Consider the following 18,955-nt stretch of genomic DNA (forward strand, 5'->3'; position numbering starts at 1 on the left):
ATTGGCCTAGTTGGACTTGTTCTGCAAGTGGCAGTTTGTTTTTGATATGGATTTCTAGCGGTAACGCGGTCAGGTGTACTCGGTATTCTCTTTTCACCACTGATCTGGGCTCGTGTTAACACGGACTACTGGCAACCGGCCATGACAAGTGTCCAGAAGGAATCAAAGGCTGCAGTTGGAGAAACATGGACAACGGCACCAATGAAGCAGAACATGGACGAATCATGGCCCCAGCCATGCACGTGGAGACGAAATTTTCATTCCGGGCGCCACCATGACCGCCTTGACCACCATGGCCACGTACCTACAGAGCCACCGAAGCCCGCAACCATCATGCCACACCAATTGCCCGGACATGCATCCATGGATTATGACTAACAAATATCACGACCAGCCTACAGTCTTGCAGTCTTCGCCCTTCCCCTTGCTTCCGGATTGCCTCGCTTGGCACCTTGAATCCCAGCATGATCCTGTCTTTGAGCGGAGAGGGGCAGAAGGCGGTGGAAGAAAGAGAGAGACACACACACCACAGACATGAGCGGGACAAGACGCCATCGACGATGACTCTTGAGTAATTGTCCTCAAGTGGATTCCCAACTCAAAGAGCGAAATAGAGGACCCAAATGAGCACCTTAAGGAAAGCCCACACAGCACAGGAAAAATGCTAACATAACACCATAGTGAGCCATACTTGTTTGTACGTGGAGTCTAATTCGTCCCTGGGATGTCGCCATCACCAATCGAGATGGCATGTGTCTAAGGCAGGGCTTCGGCTTCCTTTGTCCTCACTTCATTTGGCCTTGTCTGCAGGTTCCCTCGTATTGCGTGTGACGATATAAGGCGATGAGATATTTCCCTCTTCCCGCGACCGGAGAAGTTTGTCGGGAAGAAAAAACCCCCTAATTACAGCCTTTAAGAGGGAAAAGAAGAAACAAACAAAGATCTGGTTTTCGACCATTCCATCCACAATCCTTTTCCTTCTGGGCCCAGTACTCGGTCCCCTCGCTGGCCAGCATCACACGTAAGACTGTGAACGCAGCAAGAGCTGTTGATTTGTTTGGAGTATATCCCATACCTACGTTGTGGAGAAAGTGTCAGGCAAACACGAAACACCAGTGACATCAAAAGGTCTTGCGTCTGTTGGCCTGTTGGCCTGTTGGCGTGCTCGGCCCTGTCCATTGTCTTGTGTACAGCTGATCCCGACTTGTCCACGATTCGAGCCAGCATAACAACCTGGGTTTTTTTGAAACAAATACCTCGTCTGGACCTCAGAGCAGCTTACTACCGACCTGACACCCGACCTTCAGTAGCAGCATCCAAAGACTACCGAGCGTGATACTGATACGTGATATTTCTGAATATCCCTCAAGGACCATCGTCGCTATCGTCACTCAGATATCCCAATTGGTTGTGGGGAGATGGATGGCTTCACAAGACACACCTCTGGGTCACCACCGCTATACAGTCCAGGCTCCATCGACTCAGATTCCGGCCGATCGACCATAGAGAGAAAGACATCGACATCATCCACGGCATCTACACACCTCATGAATCCAATCTCGCCACACGTCTCTCCCAAGGTTCAGCTGGTTCCCTATGCCCGCACCGCCAGCTTCGACATCTCACTGTCAGATGCGGAGCGAGAACTCTTGGACAAGGCCTCGACCAACTTCGATGCTCTCGACCTGTCGTCCAAGGACTTTGACTTTGAAGACATCTTCACCTATGACAAACCTCAAAAGAAACTCAACAGGGTCGTCGAGGTGTCGAGGCCAACTCGAGACTACCGTGACTGGTCTTCGTTCTCTTTCTCCCACTATTCGGCTGCTGTCAATACAAGACAGAAGGTCAACAAAGCCAAGTCAGGCATCGGGGAGTTGTACTTGAAGAACAAGTCGGATGCACAACAAAAGTCGTAAAAAACAATGGGGAAAGGGCAGGTGTTCTTGGGTTGAGGGAATCAACGGTTGGGACTTGGGAGGGCTTATGTCTGTCTTCTTCGCTTCTTCACTCTTGCCCATTCCGACCTCACCTGGTTCAGGCATACCAGCAAGCAATCTAGCCTACGGAGAGTACTGGGTGGTTATATTCCTGGCAGTGTCGGGGGTTCGGGAAACTCTGGCCACGCGGAAAGGATGGCTATGGCTATGGCTCCCCAAAATGACGGCGTTATGGGTTATCCAAAAAAACACAAGGACACATCGCCCAATAAGGGCTTGGAGTTTGGGACTCACTTGAGTTATTTCGGGATATGGGGTGTCAGGTCTCTTCAGGAGAAACTGGCATGATAGACAACGTTCTTTTTCCACTCCAAAGGGCAACCTGTTTTGAGCGGACGAGTTTGCCACAAGCTCGCATGGGGAATACGAGGACCTGGAAATAGCAACCTCAATCAACGTGGTAAAGTATCTGTATGAGGGAGCCTGTTAGGCTGTCAGACCCTTTCAACACGGATTTCGCTTGCGCATGCCCTATTTCCGGCCCCGAACCACGCTCCCTTGCGAGAGAGTTGATGCCACGTTATGGTGTTTAGTCGATGGTGTTCGGTACCCGAGCATGAGGCCCAGCCGCCAAGGAGGCTGAGGTTGTTGACTTCCAGATTCCTTCATACTCGTAGGAATGAAAAGAGAAGGCCTGATGGTAGGAAGCCTGGCCCATGCGAGTCAAAGTGGAAACAGAAACTTAAGGTACGAGTAATAATGGTCCCTGGGTAAGCAGAATGCATGAGATCGAGCATCCTGTTCAGACGCTTTACAAGGACCTCTAGAGTAGGCAGATATGAGGGCTTCTCTCTATCGTAGACCTGAGGCATAAAAATTGTAATCTGCGACGTCGGGTCCTCTTTATGGGAACACTGAGGAGAAAAGGGTGAGGTTTGAGGTGCGTTGTACTACTCGGTACTTAGTACCTCGTACACAGTCAGCCTTCGAGGCTTCATGTCACCAGCCTCGGAGGGGCGGCGCACAGACATCTTAAGGGAAGGCTGGTGGCATGTAGCAATCTGAAACGCGGTGCAATCTTGCAGGTCTCATGCGCGACCGGATGTGGGGGTGAAGGGGATGCAGATCCGTCTTGCGTTTGACCTTTGTTTATTTCCCCCTCTTTTGTTGTCCCTTTGTTGTCCCTAGCGATGAATTTGGGAGAATCTTGCGCATGCAGTCAGAAGAGCTTTCTTTAGATTGATTGTTCGAGGGCGGGGGGTTCTTTTATTTTGGGAGCATTGCATCCAAGCTATTGGGATCAAAGGGAGTCGGTCAGCATGCATAATCTTTTCCTGGGAGAGTATTGGGCAAGCAGAGCTGGTTCATGGGGATATACACATCACCGGCGAGCTATGTTTGGAGGGCAGCATCTATGAATAATAACTCTCAGCTTGCTGTTGGGCAATAATTGCACCAGGCAATGGGCAATGGGCAAGTGGATGCGCGCGGCAAATTTCCCGGATCAAAGCCAGAAATAGAAGCAATGACGGGGCCAACCCAGGGCCTCATTCAGCCTACTGGGTGCTTGGACAGGTAATGGGCATTTTTCGGGAGGAGGGGGCCTTGTTCAGGTGGCCTGCGTGCCTGGGCGATTGGCATTGCGTTTCAGGTTGGTGGCTCCTACATGCCCCCTAGTGCCCCCAAACCAATCATTGTTTGACCCCTTTGGCCCCCTTCAAGCCCCGACAACTGCCCTGATCGTTCCAAGTCATTATGATTCGCTTCTTGTGCCAAAAGGTGAAATCTTGTCCAAGCGCCTAAAAGAGACTCTCACTGACAGTTTGACGGCCGCGGGCGTTGGTGGGCAGCCTGGATCTACTCGTGTTCCTCGGATCGTACCAGGTAGTAGCTGCTGTACATATGTTTTCTTTCATCTTCAATCCAGACTCGAAGAAAAACGCACCCTGGTCCCCAACCACCTACCATCATCCTCACTACTGCTCGTACTCGACTCCTCTATCCAGACTATCGATCGCAACCCTCCCTGATCCCTCCTCTGCTCCATCTCCACCCCAGCAACTTCTCCCTCGTGGGCTCGTCTATACCTGGCCCGGTTCAACATTGCGCCATCCCGCGTTCTCTCTCCTTGCTCATTTGCCAGTCGGCCAAAAGCACCCGGATCCACCCACTACTCGGTGCTTGAAACTCGAGACTCTTGCCCACCTCTCATCGAATACCCAGAACCCCTACCACCTACCGACCACTCCTACCTAGTACTCTTTGTCCACCAGTCCTCGACTTCAAGCCTCAACCTGTCGCATAGTCCGCTTTCACTTCCACTTTGCCGCCCGTCCTCGGTTTCTTTGATTCGAACGAAAAAGCCGCCGAGTTGCTGTCAACTAATCGTCTCTTGTCCTCCCCCTCCTTTGCGACTTCGCCTTTTATTGACCTTCAGGTCGCATTTCTCTACTCCGGATTTCTGTCGCGCATACACTCTATAGCCTTTTGCACGACCAAGTAGTCTGTTGCTTGTCACCCCCCGACCGAAAATCCCACATCCCAAATCCGTATTACACTCTGTGACTTTGGTGGAGCCATCATCGTCGGAGAACGAACGCGGCCAAGGAGGAAAGCCTGACTTGCTGCGCCGCACACTTTGGATACGCGCTGAATCTGAAACTGCGGAGGACCGAACCCAGCACAAACAACCACCGCCGTCTCTCCTTCCAGGGATACTCTAGGGGACCTGCTGCAACAGGGACAAGGAATCCATCCTCGCTTTTGTTTTGTGTCGCATGCCTCACCGTTGTTGCGCCGCGATTGACCGTTCCGGATACCATTAAACTCTGGATTGTTTTGAGACCTCAACTTCGACCACAGTCATTGTATGTCAGTACCAAATCCTCGCCACTCCCTCTTGCCGTCTGACCTGGAGAGACTTATGTGCTGGTGCCATGGTCCTTCAGCACGCCTTCGTCGTCATCACCACTCGTCATCATGTTGAGAGACTCAATGGACTGTCTTGCTAACAATCATCAGCGCAAAAGGTCTTTTGATTTGGCCAACAACTACCAAGACGTCACGAGTACAATCCGCCGCTGTGTTCGGCATGGCTCAGCTTCGACGGTTTTGCCAGTAGGCTGCGTCGAATCCTCCCAAATCGCCAGGTCCTCAAGCAAGAGACGACCACCTCTCTACTACCAACCCAAATACTCGAATATGCCCCCGGTCGAGGTGGGCTCGATCATGTCAACACCATTTCCGTCCTTCATGTCAGTTGTTGGAAAGCCCGATACAAGCATCTTGAAGGCGATGGAAGAGTTGACGGCCGCTTCGGAGACAATACCTGAGAGTGACACCCAAATCCTCGTCACCGACGCAAATCCTCTTCCTGCAGACTCGACCGTGCCGCACTCTGCTCTCTGCTTACACCATCGCGACAGCGTCACCTCCATGACGTCCGCCTCTACAGAATCCTCACCTACAACCACCAACTCAACCTTCGATTCTCCCTTGATCACAGACTCTTCTCCCTCTTCGTCGCCCGAATCAGCCTCCTCAAACGCTCCCGTATCCCCTTTCCGAAACATAATGGTTGGACCCTCAACAGAACACTCGGGCAACCTTGAACAGCAATCAGTACCGACAATCAGAGAAAACGCGAACGGCCTGCCAATGAAGCCTGCCTTGGTTCCAGAGCTCCCCAAGAATGTCAAGAACCTGTCGCTAAATATGAGCGCGGTGGTGCTACCCCGCCCTTCGACTGCACATGGATTCGAATCCCATGCATTCTCCGCTCCCGTCTCACCCTCCAAGGACACTCCTCGAACAGGAAGAAAAAAGCCGACCAATCTCACAATCAGGACCCCCGGCTTTCAACAGCTAACCTTTAACCGAGCATTGGATGTGCCTCCAACGCCCAGCTCTCGACCGTCGTTACATCATATGGCGTCTTCACCGGCTCTCGCCTCCCTAGCTTCCCCTACAAAACCTCCCCCTGGGGGGCTGTTCCTGCATTTACCCGCCTCTGGCACTGTTATGTCCGGGTCTGGGTTGGAATCAAGCAATGCAGTTCAGTCTGTCAACCCTCAGCTTCCAGAGTTGAAAGAAGAGGACGAATTCCACCAGCAAAAATCACAAGAAACTCAAGAAAGGGGATACCCGAGGGGACCTGTCCTGATATACGACAGCGGAGTTTATCTGTACTTGGAGCCGACGGCACAAGAGGCAAGCCAGTTCGACATGGTCATAAATGTTGCCAAGGAAATTAAAGTCCCTTTTGATTTGGGACATCCAAAGCTCGAGATGGAACCCCAGACCGCCATTTCGGAAATGTCATTCAAGTCGGCTTGGGAGTGGCCTCGACCCAACGAGACTCCAACACCCACCACACCTCGGCCAAACTCGTTCGCTCAGCGCCCACAACCCGAATACTTACATGTACCATGGGATCATAATTCGGAGATATTGGAGGATCTGTACTGCCTATGTCGACTAATTGATGAAAGAATACAAGCGGGTAAAAAGGTCTTGATACACTGCCAATTAGGAGTCAGTCGGTCAGCCTCACTGGTCATCGCGTACGGCCTGTATAAAGGCTACCAGCCGGATTTCCACTCGATGTATATGGCGGTGAAGCAACGGAGTGAATGGGTCGGACCCAATATGAGCTTGATCTATCAACTGACGGACTTTCGGTCAAAAGTTGTCAAAGGAGTCTATGGCGATCACTGCAACAACCCCAAAGCGAGCTGGTGGAAGATACCATCGTCGGGCTCTCCTCTGATGGACACACCAGTCGCGAAGCAATCTTCCTGGCTCGGTGACCCGGCACCGGCTCAGATGGGTGCTTTTGCCACGGACCCTTATGAGAAAGCACCCCCGCCGCTGAGACTTGACAAGGCCCTTCCTCCAGTGCCACTGTTTCCCAGGAATGAACGAGCAGATTCGATAGCTACGCCAGCCAAGTTGAGCCAGATTCTGGGAAGTATTGCTAGGCAATCGCCCGAGACCACGAAATTGCCAGACCCAGAGCCCGCAGCGGAATCGCGCAGTCCTCCACGTCCTCAGAGCCCTCCACAGAGTGTGTCGCCCAGACCACTGCCATTCCGCGAAAAGTTCGACTCGCTACCTCCCCAGCCACTCTCCAATCCCTCCAAAACACCCAGATTAGGGGTTGTGACCAGCTCGCCCAGGATGGATCCCACCACAGAAGCAGACGAGGGTTCCTCGCTCTTGTCGCCGAGGGCCACAGAATTTATGGTGTCCCCATTTGGCATCACGACCACAGCAGACCTGACCGTGATTAATGGCAGTGGTAAGAACGTTACACGAGGAGTTTTGCTGCCACGGCAGATACAACAGCCGGCATCATACGCAGTCGCGAGTCAGATTCCAGCACCATTTGACCCTAGGAGTCCTCACCAACAAGGTGAAGCACCCGAGATATTTCGGAACATTGATGACTTCTTGTGAGTAAAAGCTACGCATGCAGGACAAGCGGGCAAGATACGGCCTTATTCCTTTTTGGATTGATGTCTAACTTAGAATGGACATTGTGGAAGCATTTTGAACATAGCATGGCGTTTTTCTGGCATGGACAAGCAAAAGGGACAGCAGAACCATGAAGTAATGGGTCAGCATGCATGAAAAGGGGCCTCCCACCCCCGCGGAACGGATGTTGGGAAATGTCAAGTTCTGAGCAATTTGTACAACTAGTCACGACACGAATGGATTTGCATTGTGAATTAATGCGGCAGGGAACAAAGGAAGGGCTTGGGATTTCTGTCGCTGAGAAGGGCCACATGGGAAACCCACGGCTTAGATTCAAAAGGCAGTTGTCTCGGAGCAAGGGGTGTGTTTTAGTGCGTGGGGATGTAGAAGACATGTCGTGCAGCGCCGAGTGAACAATCACTGTGTATCTGTCTCTCGACCGATGAATACAAAAAATCCATTCATAAACCATTAGTCCTTTGATATGTCCTGGAAGATATCTACCTCGCGAGCTCGTACCGTGGCTTTGACGAGGCTGCGCTAAGTGGAATGCGGAGACCCTGGCGGCCCGTTTATCGTCTGACGTCGATCGTGGATTTGTTTGTCCAACCTGCCCATGCACCCTCCATCCTCAGTCACTGTGGTCGTCCGTCCTGAATCCTTCTATTAGATTCTCTCTTTTTTCCTAGGTCTTTCAGTTCTACCGATCAAGTTGGCTAGATTGCTTCCCTTGTTGCTTAGTCGTCGTTTCCCAGCAGCCCCGCCAATGGTTCCGCGAGGCAGCCGCCTGGCCTAGCACAACGCCAAAATGGCCATGGAGCGCACCCGCATCGCGAAGGTTATATGATCCATTCCCTAGTGCGCGACAGTCCGGGTCTTGTGAGGCTGACAATGTATCCCTTGACAGGTTGAGGATGTGACCCTGTCGCGTCGAGGAATCCAGGTCAACGGAACGTTGCATCTGACGCCTCACCACCTCATATTCGTTCATGCTGCTCCTCCCGCCGACGGCAAGCCAACTCGACCCCGAGAAAATTGGATAACATATCCCATCATTCAATTCTGCACCTTCCGGCCTAGTCCTACCGCCTCCCGGCAGCCTTCGTCCATCCGTCTGCGCTGCCGCGATTTCACGTTTTATTGCTTTTATTTCAATGATGACCGGAAGGCTAGGGATGTCTACGACAGTGTCAAAGCCTGGACGTGCAAGCTGAGCGGGATCGAAAAACTGTACGCGTTCTCATATCATCCCACAGGACCTGAAAAAGATGTGGGCGGCAAGGGTTGGGCTCTGTATGATCCCATGCGGGAGTGGAGGAGAATGGGCCTCGGCGACGAGAGTCGTAAGACCAACTGGAGGATCTCCACCATCAACAAGGACTACAGCTTCTCTCCGACATACCCTGCCGTTCTTGCGGTCCCGGCAACCATCTCAGATAACACTCTGAACTATGCAGGACGATATCGCTCCAGAGCCAGGATACCGGTCCTTACTTATCTTCATCCGGTCAATGACTGTACCATCACTAGGTCATCTCAGCCGTTGGTTGGCGTAAGAGGAAATCGGAGTATTCAGGATGAAAAGCTCGTTGCGGCAATCTTCAACACTACCAGGGCTGAACGACCACTATCTGCCTACAACTCGCCTCCACCGGAGAGGGAGGACTCCGGATCTAGCAAAGAATCTAACTGCGCAGTTGTCTTGGATAGTGAAATGTCGCAGGCGGACGCTGAAGCCGTTGAGGATGCCATCATTTCCAGGTTTCGCGGAGATGATGACGCCCAAGATGGTGCAGAAGACAGAAGGCCTTTGGTTTACGGGGCGCAGCAGCGAAATATGATCGTGGATGCACGCCCCACTATCAATGCTCTGGTTATGCAGACACAGGGCATGGGCTCCGAAGACATGAGCAACTACAAGTTTGCTACCAAGGCATACCTAGGGATCGACAACATCCATGTCATGCGAGATAGTCTCCAGAAAGTGATCGACGCGTTCAAGGATTCCGACCTGACTCCCTTGGGGCCCAACCAGGAGTTACTACAGAAGAGCAATTGGCTAAAACACATTGGTCTCATTCTGGATGGCTCGGGACTAATCGCGCGACAAGTCGGGTTGCAACACAGCCATGTGCTGATTCATTGCAGTGATGGTTGGGACAGAACAAGCCAGCTGTCATCTCTCAGCCAGATATGCCTTGATCCATACTACCGAACAATGGAAGGTTTTATGGTACTGGTGGAAAAGGATTGGCTGAGCTTCGGCCACATGTTCAAACATCGTTCGGGTTTTTTGAGTTCAGAGAAGTGGTTCCAAATTGAGAACGAGCGAATCAGCAGAGGGAGTGAGGATGTTGATGGCAAGGAAGAGAAGAGCGGAGCCATGGCCACTTTTGAGAACGCATTCTTGACAGCGAAGGGATTCTTTTCCAATACCAAGAACAACGAGTCGAGAGAATCGATCAATGTGGACTCGGACGCGGACACGCCTAACAACTATGACTCGGAATCGCAACCAGGAAGACGGATTGTGTCCGGAGCAGCGAAGAAGGAGAAAGAGAAGCCGGTCACTAGGGTCAAAGAGACATCGCCAGTTTTCCACCAATTTCTCGATGCGACGTACCAGCTACTGTACCAATATCCCACCCGCTTCGAGTTTACCGAACGATTCCTTCGACGTCTCCTCTTCCATCTGTACTCCTGTCAGTATGGAACATTCCTTGGTGACAACGAAAGGGAACGCAAGGAAGCCAGACTTAGCGATCGCACCAGAAGCGTCTGGGACTATTTTCTCGCCCGCAAACAAGAGTTTCTGAATCCCAAATACGATCCGGTTATTGACGACAACATTCGTGGCAAAGAACGCCTTATCTTCCCCAGGCCTGACGAGGTAAGATGGTGGAATGAACTCTTTGGCCGCACCGACGACGAAATGAACGCCAAACCACAACCCTCCATCAAAACGCAAACTAATGGTGCAATCGAAGGAGGAGGGGCTGAGCTATGGACGTCTGTCTCGGATGCTGGTGGATCACAGCTTGACTACTCATCCTCTGCTTCGGCACCCACTTCCAGGGCTAGGACCCCTGTGCTCGTAGGCTTGGAGACGAGTGAGGCGAGTATTGGATTGACAGCTTCTCCTCCACCCAAGTTACATTCGAAGGCGCATGAGCCAGTGGCAGATAGGTCGAAGGTGCCTGTTGTGTCTGGATCTGCTCTTAGCCCCTCACGGACAGCATCTCGGACAGCATCGCCGATGCCGAGAGAATCATTTTCGAGATCAAGAACACCCATTCCTGCTGCTTCATCGGCGAAACAGGAATTGGAGAATATCCAAGGCCTACCGAATGAGCTTATCATGAAGAAAGACCGTGACGACGATGTGAAAACGAGCGACCGCCTCCGAGCCGTTAAGGACGATTCGGCAGCATCGAATATTCTGTCTACCTCCGATCAGAGCACGGTCATGATTCACCATTTTCCACACGGGCAGCAAGCACAAGCGGCTCCGCTACCAGCGAGTCCAAGTCTATCTCCTCTCATCAAGCCGCAGGAGCCAGGTCAGGGTAGCAGGCCACAGATAGAGGAACCTCAGCGGCAAGATGATTCCTCCGCCGTGGGCAAAGAGGCTGAAAAGGATAACTCCACCGGCGAAATCAAGGAGCCAGTAGAGACGTTGGTAGACGACCTGGATCCCCTGGGGATTGGCGAGGCCAAAGACATCCCGGTGGCGCAACAGAGTCTGTCAATGTCGATGCGCGCGAAAAGAAGAGAACAGATGGAATTGTTGATGAAGTGACTGGTCCCTTGCCACGGGTGTTCGGTGGAATTGTTCTTGGTTATGTGGAACGAGAGGAGAACAAGGATATGGTCTTGGGGGGAAATGCATAAAACTCCAGTACATATCTACCTGGCGCGATGATTTTTGGGAGCGAGGGTGGTCCTGGTAAGCATGGTGCTGACCTGCCTGTCCTGGCTTATTGTCTGTTTCAAAGACAAGGCGCAACAAGGCGGCGTGGCACAGCACAGAATGGCGTTGCGCGGGAGGCAAAGGGAACTTTCGTAAGCGATATGGCGATATGGCGATAGAGCTGATGTGTCCACGTTACAAGGCTGCCTGCCCCTGTACCTACCTATGTATGCCGTGGGAGCAACAAACTCGAGTAAGAAAGCGATTGGGCCGCGGCGCATGTGTAGACGGCAAAACATGGTCTGCGAGAGCGGACTGGACTGTGTACAGTTGGGCTATTCTTCATCTATTCAGATCCAAGATCCAAGATCCACACCCAGGTATTGGACATGTAAACAATAGCAGTTCTCTCCTCATATAGCCTCTTTGTGTTTGCCATGTTTGACATGTTTGCCATGTTTGCCATGTTTGGCATATCGTCCAACCTGCCAAGTATTAAACCTTCTAGCAGCCCTTCATTGACTGCGTGGGGTTTGAACCCACCTACACCTGTCTCTTGGAAGGATGATGAACCCAACCCTTCGGCACTCTGCTATGAGTATAAGAACCTTGGTATTGTCTGTATTTGTGACTAGTGGTGCTGATCCACCTTGGATGCTCGGGTATTCACGATGATGTACGACACAGCACGAGGATTGAAAGGTAGGTGGACGCCGATCCGATATATGGAGCATCTCTGCGAGGGAAGAAGACAAGACAACATGGAACAGTGGACCGCGATGCAACGAGGTGTGGAGGATTCGAGCGAGAATGATGCAAAGACGAGAGAATTGACGAGCGACAGACTTGATTCCTCGGCAGAATTACAACAAGGGAGGAACAGCAGCAGAGTCGGCAGTACATCTGGGAGACAGGAGAGAAAGGAATGTTATGCAAACACCACGCCCTTATACAGAGACGGGCGTAGCAGTAAAATCACAACAATCGCGGATACATTGAGCCACCTATGTTTTGAGAAGCCGAAACGGAACACTCCGAGCACTGGCGGAGCAACAGCAGTTCATCCGTCTTCAGGGACTCTGCTGGAGAGAAAGGCTCAGATGATAAGGATCTCGGTGAATGCCCCTCAAAGAACTCATTAAGTGGCTAGGTGTTGAGATCGAAGAGTATTTCAAGGCACTATACCTCACATACATCGTGCATTTCCGTAAGGAGCAAAGATTGAGATGCTGCTGTAGGTAGACTTGTTCTGACCGAGGATGTAGTTATGAAGGTCACTTTGTATTTTAATCTAGAAAGTCTGTCACAAATATATTACATCTTTCTTCTCCGTCTCCTTCTCTGTAAAACCACAAAGCCCGAGGACAGCGAGCAATATCATCACGTCGATTGGTCGGCGATAGATGTCCACCGTGCATGTCCAAGAGATGTGCTATTTTCTCACTTGGTGAGATGTGACAAACATGTCAAAAGCAACAAGACAAGCCGCGCAATGGGCACTCTTCAACTCCACCCCCACAGACCTCGTCGTGCCCGTCCACTCTCAAAGGCCTCCTCGAGTGTTGCGCATCGGAAGAGGACTCGGTGACTAGCTGCCGTCACGACCTGTTCTCGCATTCTGCATCGGCCTCGTGTTCACCAGTGATCAGGCCGAAACCATGAGGAAAGCGCTAAAAAAGGCATTTAACGATCTTCGAGAGACGGTGGAAGGGAACAAGGATGAGACTGAAAGTATGTCTTGTTTGTTTCGAGGCGCAGGTCGAAGTGAGGCGTGTAGAGAGCGCAGTCGACGAGGTTGATGATGTCCCTGACCAAACTGACTGACTGACTCTCTCTCTCTTCTCCCCTCAAACTGCGCCTTCTTTCCTCTCACCTGGCACCGTCATCCTCAACCCACAAGTCAACCAATCCCTCTATATAATTCACCATCGCCCCTATCTATCTATTCTTCCATTGGAGCAGATCACTAATACGAGGCCGATCCACACAGCTCCAAAGCAATATCCCGTCCAACCTCCCCCAATGTCATTCCAACAACCGACTCGACCGACCCCAAAGGACATCCTCCGATATCGCTACCAGCACGGGACCAATCTAGGAAGTATTTTCATCTTGGAACAATGGCTGTTCGGGAGCATGTACGACGAAGGGGTGCCGGGGAGCAGTGAACTTGACGCCATTATTGCGTGGGGAGACTCGTTCTCTACGTCGTTAGGCTCTTTCTGCTAACCGGTCACCCAGGTCCATCAATGCCCGTGGCCTCGATGCAACTCGCCAGAAATGGGAGACTCACTGGGCCAACGCCCTCACCGACACCGACCTCGACTGGCTGGCTACTTCTGCACACTGCAATTCAATTCGGCTGCCGATCGGCTATTTCACATTGGGCCCAGCCTTTTGTGCCAACACAGCTTTCGCCATGGCCCCCTCTCAGGTCTATATCAACGCATGGTCCGCTGTGAAGCGCCTCGTCTGGCGGTGTTTCCAGCACGGCATCGGTGTTTTGATCGACCTTCACGGCGTTCCAGGCGGTGCCAATCATGAAACCCATTCTGGCACCAGCAGCGGGAAAGCCGAACTATGGGGTAACCCGTTGAACCTTGAGCTTGCGACCCGGTGCCTGATGTTCATTGCGGATGAGACGATCCGAGACCCACAACTGGCGGGAGTGGTTGGACTGCAAGTCTGCAACGAAGCCATCATCGATCCCCCGGGTATGTATGAGTGGTACAACGATATCATACAACGTATATCTACCATGGACGTTTCCTTCCCTATCTATATCAGCGATGGATGGGATTTGGGTCGCGCCGTGCGTTTCACTCGAGCATACAACAATCCAGATATGCCGCGTTGCCCGGTGATTGTGGATACGCACAAATATTGGACCTTCGATGAAAAAGACACGTCGCGGTCTCCCTACGAGATCATCGAGCAAGTCAAGACAGAGCTGCAAGAACTCGATCCGAGTCTTGTCGGGGACGTTTTCGCCCATCAGGCTGCCGTGGCAGTCTTCGTCGGCGAGTACAGCCTTGCGTTGGCGCCACAGACATGGAGCAAAGCTCCCGCTGATCAAAAAGCTGAACTGATGCGGCAGTTTGGTCAGGCTCAGAGTCAGCGGTGGCAGAGTAGAGCGTCTGGGTCGGCATTCTGGACTTTCAAGATGGAGTGGATGCCTGGCTGGGAATGGGGGTTCAAGGCATCCACCGATGATGGACAGATTGTATGCCCCAAGCAGTTTACGTTGACCGTGGGAGAAATCAAACACCGGCTTTCGCAAGCGGACGAGAGGAAGACCCAGCTCTCGCATGATGCACTCAACGGACATACGGCGTACTGGACAAGCACGCAGCCCGGTGCCAACTTTGAGCATTGGCGGTATAGCGACGGCTGGAACCTCGGGTGGGCAGATGCGCGGTCTTTCTTTGCTGCACGGGTGGAAGGCCAAATTCCCTCTGCCTCCAACCCTGGTGCAGCTGCTGTCCTGACTGGTGGTGTGGGCCTGGATGGTGCGAGTGCCAGCCACCCAGTTGTGCCTACAAGTATGGATGAGAATGCTGTTATTGGTGCAGACGTGATCGGTGCATTGGATCTCTGGATCCTCAAGCGTATGCAGCAGGGAGGAATTGCGAGCTCGCGGATGTGTCCATTTGGATGGGAATTCGAGCACGGCTTCCGCCGAGGCGTGAGTGATTTTGGGGGCGTTGTCGGCGCATGAAGAGAGCAGTCAACAGATTAGAGTAGAGTAACATGAAGGTAAAGACTAAAAGGAATCCCAAAAAAACAGGCTGTCCGTCCATCTGTGTCACCCTGGTCGTCGATTCGTAAAACCCCCGGTATAGGATATACTAGGTAGTATCGAAGCGTATTCCTAGAGGACAGAGTGAAGAATTAGTCTCATGAAGGTGAAGACTGAGAAGGGCTAAAAAAACCAGGCTGTCCGTTTGTATCTGTCACCCCCATTGTTGATTCGCGAAATGCCTTGTAGGATAGGACCGGGCGTGTCCCTGGGGACAGAGAGCGACGGGCAGGCTCTTGGACGGGGAGGGAGACAGATACTGAAAAGGGAGGGAGAGAAATACAGGCCGTCCGTCACCCTCATCGTCGATTCGCAAAATCCCATATATAGGATATGCCGGTGACGGGGCGTACCTCTGGAGGATAAGGAATAAAAGAAACGGGGAGACCTGGATAGTAACATGTGTGGTGGTATCGTTGATTGTCTGACAAATTGCGAAAGAGGTGTTTATCATTGACATCCTCGTGGAGAGTGAAGTCATTGTCGTCCGTCACCGCCATCGTCGGTCCACGGGGTATTACTCTTGGGCGGGGTACTAGGGACGGTCACCTGGACAAGTCCTGAAGTGAAGAACCTGTCGACCGTCACTGTGATTGTCGGGTCAGGGAGCGACTTCTTTCAGCGGTCGCCAAGACAGCATTGTCCTTGTCAAGGATCACTCAGTGAGAAGTGAATAAGTTGTGCACTCATGTCACCCGCCATTTTCGTCGATGGAGCAAAAATGTCTCCTTTCGGGTGTTCGTCCTGGATGGCACCGAGGGGGTAGCCGACCTGACCTGTCAAAAGTGAAGTAGGGTATCTTGTCAGCCTGTCACCCGCCTTTGTCGTCGGTCCATACAAATGGTGTTTGTGGCAGCTCAGGCTCCCGAGCACATCACAGGGGACAAACATGCAAGTTTGACATAGTGGCAGCCAGCTACCTCAAAGAACAAAAGGATCGTAGATGCATCTAGCTCCAGTGAACGACATGGTCGGCTAGCTTTGTCTTTGCTATTCCAAAGCTGCGTCGTCGCCGCTCCCAACACTCACCTTTGCAACTTGCCGATTGCCTAATAACCACGGCACCTCAAAACAGTGTCCTGTACATGCTGTGCTTATACTCTGCTTGGTATGGTCATCTTCGCACGGCATAGACAGCCAGACAACGGCGTTCAAGCTATTTGATCACCATCGAACGACCGGAAGGCAGACATGGACCTGGCTGTGCCACCAGGCAGGCTGAGGTGCGAAATGTGAAACAGGAACTTGCTTTGTTGCAAACAGCTGAGAAGAGTTCATAGGTACCCATGGCTGGCCAACGAGAACGGCAGCAAAGGAATATCGGAAGGCAAAAATTATGAGGAGAATAACCAACCATTGTCATACACAGCCCGAGGATTTCCAGCATCTTTCTCGAAAACAGCATCACGGGCGCGTGGACAACTTCTTTGATTCATTCAGAAAGTTCCTTCTCTTGCCTCTTCGAGGGCGGTCGATCCACAGCCGGGTAAAGGGGAACACCCCAGCACGCCTTACCGTCGTTCCTACGAGTAAATGGAGCTTGCATGTGTCAAGGCAGACCTGCTGGCGAGTCCACTTGCGAAGTACTCGTAATGCATCATTTGAATCACTCGCTCCAACTGTTTCATTTTTTGCGGGGGGCGTTTGATGAATGGCGGAGGCGATGTTGAGATAAGAATACGATTTGCGCTTTCACGAGCCAGGCAATCCATTCATGCTCGCCTCTGGGGGCCTGGGCAACAAGCCGACAAATCACTATCGGGAATGCTAGGACTGTTGCCTATCCCGCCCGGCTTCCCCGCAAATGGTTTCCTCAAATCTGCCTTTGGACGTCGAAGACGATGTGTGGATATCATTTACGCGTCGAAAGAGTTCCTAGTGTGGCTGATTAAGGGCGCGAGAAGGAACGAAGGGACGCCTGATCAGTTGTTGGACCCATGGGTGGAAAGGAGATGTTCGTTGGCTAAGACGCGGAAGAAGTTGATCATTGAGGGGAATTAGCCAACGACAATCAAGTGGACAGATCCCGGAAACTGCCCCTTGGAGATCCTGATCAGGCACTCGGGCTCTCTGGGCTGAGTATTGTAACCTGATGTTTCCACATGGAGCAACCATGGACGGGATTTTCGTTTGAGATTTGCGTCGTGATTGCTCTCATCCTTTCCGTACTGGGAGCCTCGACGATCTCAGCTCTTCGGAACTGCTGAAGAGTTTCGGGTCCGCCATCTCGCAAGCAGATCACTCAGATCCAGAGTTGTTTGAACCGTCTCAGGATGCGCAGCGGTCATCATGTGATCCAGGCACGCCAGGTTACAGTTGCTCTTTGCCTCCACCAGGGAGTTTTGCCGTCGCCACCGGGAGATGACAAGAGTATTTCTGGTCGTGACTCAATATACCCTGAGCACAATGAACATGACGAGGGCCGGCTTTCAGCCATGCTAGTGCACGGAGCCTGAAAGCTGTGAGCATACCCGAACAGGTCGGCCCAGGCGTGAACATGAGACTCGTGGGTGCGGGCGAGTTGGTGTAGAAGTGACCAATCGCCGCCACCGGAGACTCGGTTCGAGAGAGACTCACGAGCAGAGTGTGTTGATAATCTGCCAATGGGCCGTGTGCTCTCGAAAGACCTGGCATTGTATACCGAGTACACACGCAAACCGTGTTCTCAGCCACAAGGCGACTGTGGATAGAGGTCGTTAATGGCTCTAGAGAGCGGCTAGGCGGCCCCTCGCATGACTCGGCATCTATGGTATAGGTACGTCTATGCCGGAGCCCTTGAGGCACCTAAGGAATAGGCACCAGCCACAGACGTGGCGAGTGCTGCGTGTTCCACAGTTGGCTTTTGCAAGGGTTGGCACAAAGTTACGGATTTGTTTGTGATCGACAATGCTTTCATCGATAAGGCCTTTGAGTTGGTCTGGTTCTTTAGGGAGTAATTCGCTCTGAGCTCCGTCTCGAACACTCTGCTGGGAGTCAAATGAGGCTGAGAATGATCGAGTTACGTGGAATGCGCACAAGGACGCCGTGTCACTCTCTCATGCATGCCTTGCCGCCTAATTGTCGTGTCGTGTTGACTTGGATTTGGAACAACATTGCTTTCATGGGTCGCTCTTGGAAACCGATTCGGCGCTCTGTGCAGAGAACGATAATGATAGGCTGCGTCCTTGCTTGGGCTACGTTCTGGACTCCTGTTCAATGAACCCGGGTTGGGCATATACGAACACGATATTTGGAAACACATCGGAACCCCTGACAGGGCCGGATTCGCTGTCAGAATAATACCCATTGTACTTCGTGATCGAAACTCTGTCAGATGTGCACCCCAATATACTTACATGTGATCGACCTGAAAGTGTGACATCCAGGGGAGGAAACGGCAATAGCTTCATTCTTTGTTTTTGATTGGTGAAGGAAGCGCTTGATGACATGTCTGCAGAGGTTCGAGAAGGTGGCTCAGGAAATCGATCGGAGCACAGTCTCTAGGCGGCGCACGGGCACCCAACCCCCTGGTCAGACTGCATGTCTAAAGAATTGCCTTGAATATTCGTATCGCGGGTTGTTGGGCAGGAGTCTGCGACATGACGGAGGAGATCGTAGTGGTGGTTGAGCAAGATCGAAGATGTAGACAGCTTTGAGGTTAGAGTAACTCAGATCGATGAGCTGCTCTCTCCAGTCTCACACAACAGACCTTCATGGAGCATTTTGTCTTGTCCTGTTTCCCCAACTTTCTCTCTCGTCGATCATCGGATAATCCGTAGAGTTGGAAGCTGGGAGAAATGCCCACAATTCCCCGCCAATCACCAGCAGGCACTTTTTCTGAATCACGTCTTC

General features: G+C 52.0%; 4 protein-coding genes across 4 annotated transcripts; all 4 read left to right on the plus strand.

Moving 5' to 3' along the window:
• Positions 1 to 1,547: 1,547 nt before the first annotated feature.
• AYO20_05085 (hypothetical protein) lies at positions 1,548 to 1,919 on the plus strand (the record flags this gene model as incomplete). Its single annotated transcript, XM_022643379.1, has 1 exon — positions 1,548 to 1,919. One exon carries the CDS (start codon positions 1,548 to 1,550, stop codon positions 1,917 to 1,919), a length of 372 nt encoding a protein of 123 aa, XP_022500716.1.
• Positions 1,920 to 5,141: 3,222 nt separating this feature from the next.
• AYO20_05086 (hypothetical protein) lies at positions 5,142 to 7,397 on the plus strand (the record flags this gene model as incomplete). Its single annotated transcript, XM_022643380.1, has 1 exon — positions 5,142 to 7,397. One exon carries the CDS (start codon positions 5,142 to 5,144, stop codon positions 7,395 to 7,397), a length of 2,256 nt encoding a protein of 751 aa, XP_022500717.1.
• Positions 7,398 to 8,223: 826 nt separating this feature from the next.
• On the plus strand, positions 8,224 to 11,214 carry AYO20_05087 (hypothetical protein; the record flags this gene model as incomplete). The annotated part of the gene is made up of 2 exons (XM_022643381.1): positions 8,224 to 8,253; positions 8,323 to 11,214. 2 exons carry the CDS (start codon positions 8,224 to 8,226, stop codon positions 11,212 to 11,214), a joined length of 2,922 nt encoding a protein of 973 aa, XP_022500718.1.
• Positions 11,215 to 13,347: 2,133 nt separating this feature from the next.
• On the plus strand, positions 13,348 to 15,043 carry AYO20_05088 (hypothetical protein; the record flags this gene model as incomplete). The annotated part of the gene is made up of 2 exons (XM_022643382.1): positions 13,348 to 13,511; positions 13,567 to 15,043. The coding sequence occupies 2 exons, from the start codon at positions 13,348 to 13,350 to the stop codon at positions 15,041 to 15,043; spliced, it is 1,641 nt and encodes a 546-aa protein (XP_022500719.1).
• Between the last annotated feature and the right edge of the window lie 3,912 nt (positions 15,044 to 18,955).

The sequence above is a fragment of the Fonsecaea nubica genome, assembly GCF_001646965.1.
Source record: "Fonsecaea nubica strain CBS 269.64 chromosome Unknown Scaff28, whole genome shotgun sequence".
NCBI lineage: Eukaryota > Fungi > Ascomycota > Eurotiomycetes > Chaetothyriales > Herpotrichiellaceae > Fonsecaea > Fonsecaea nubica.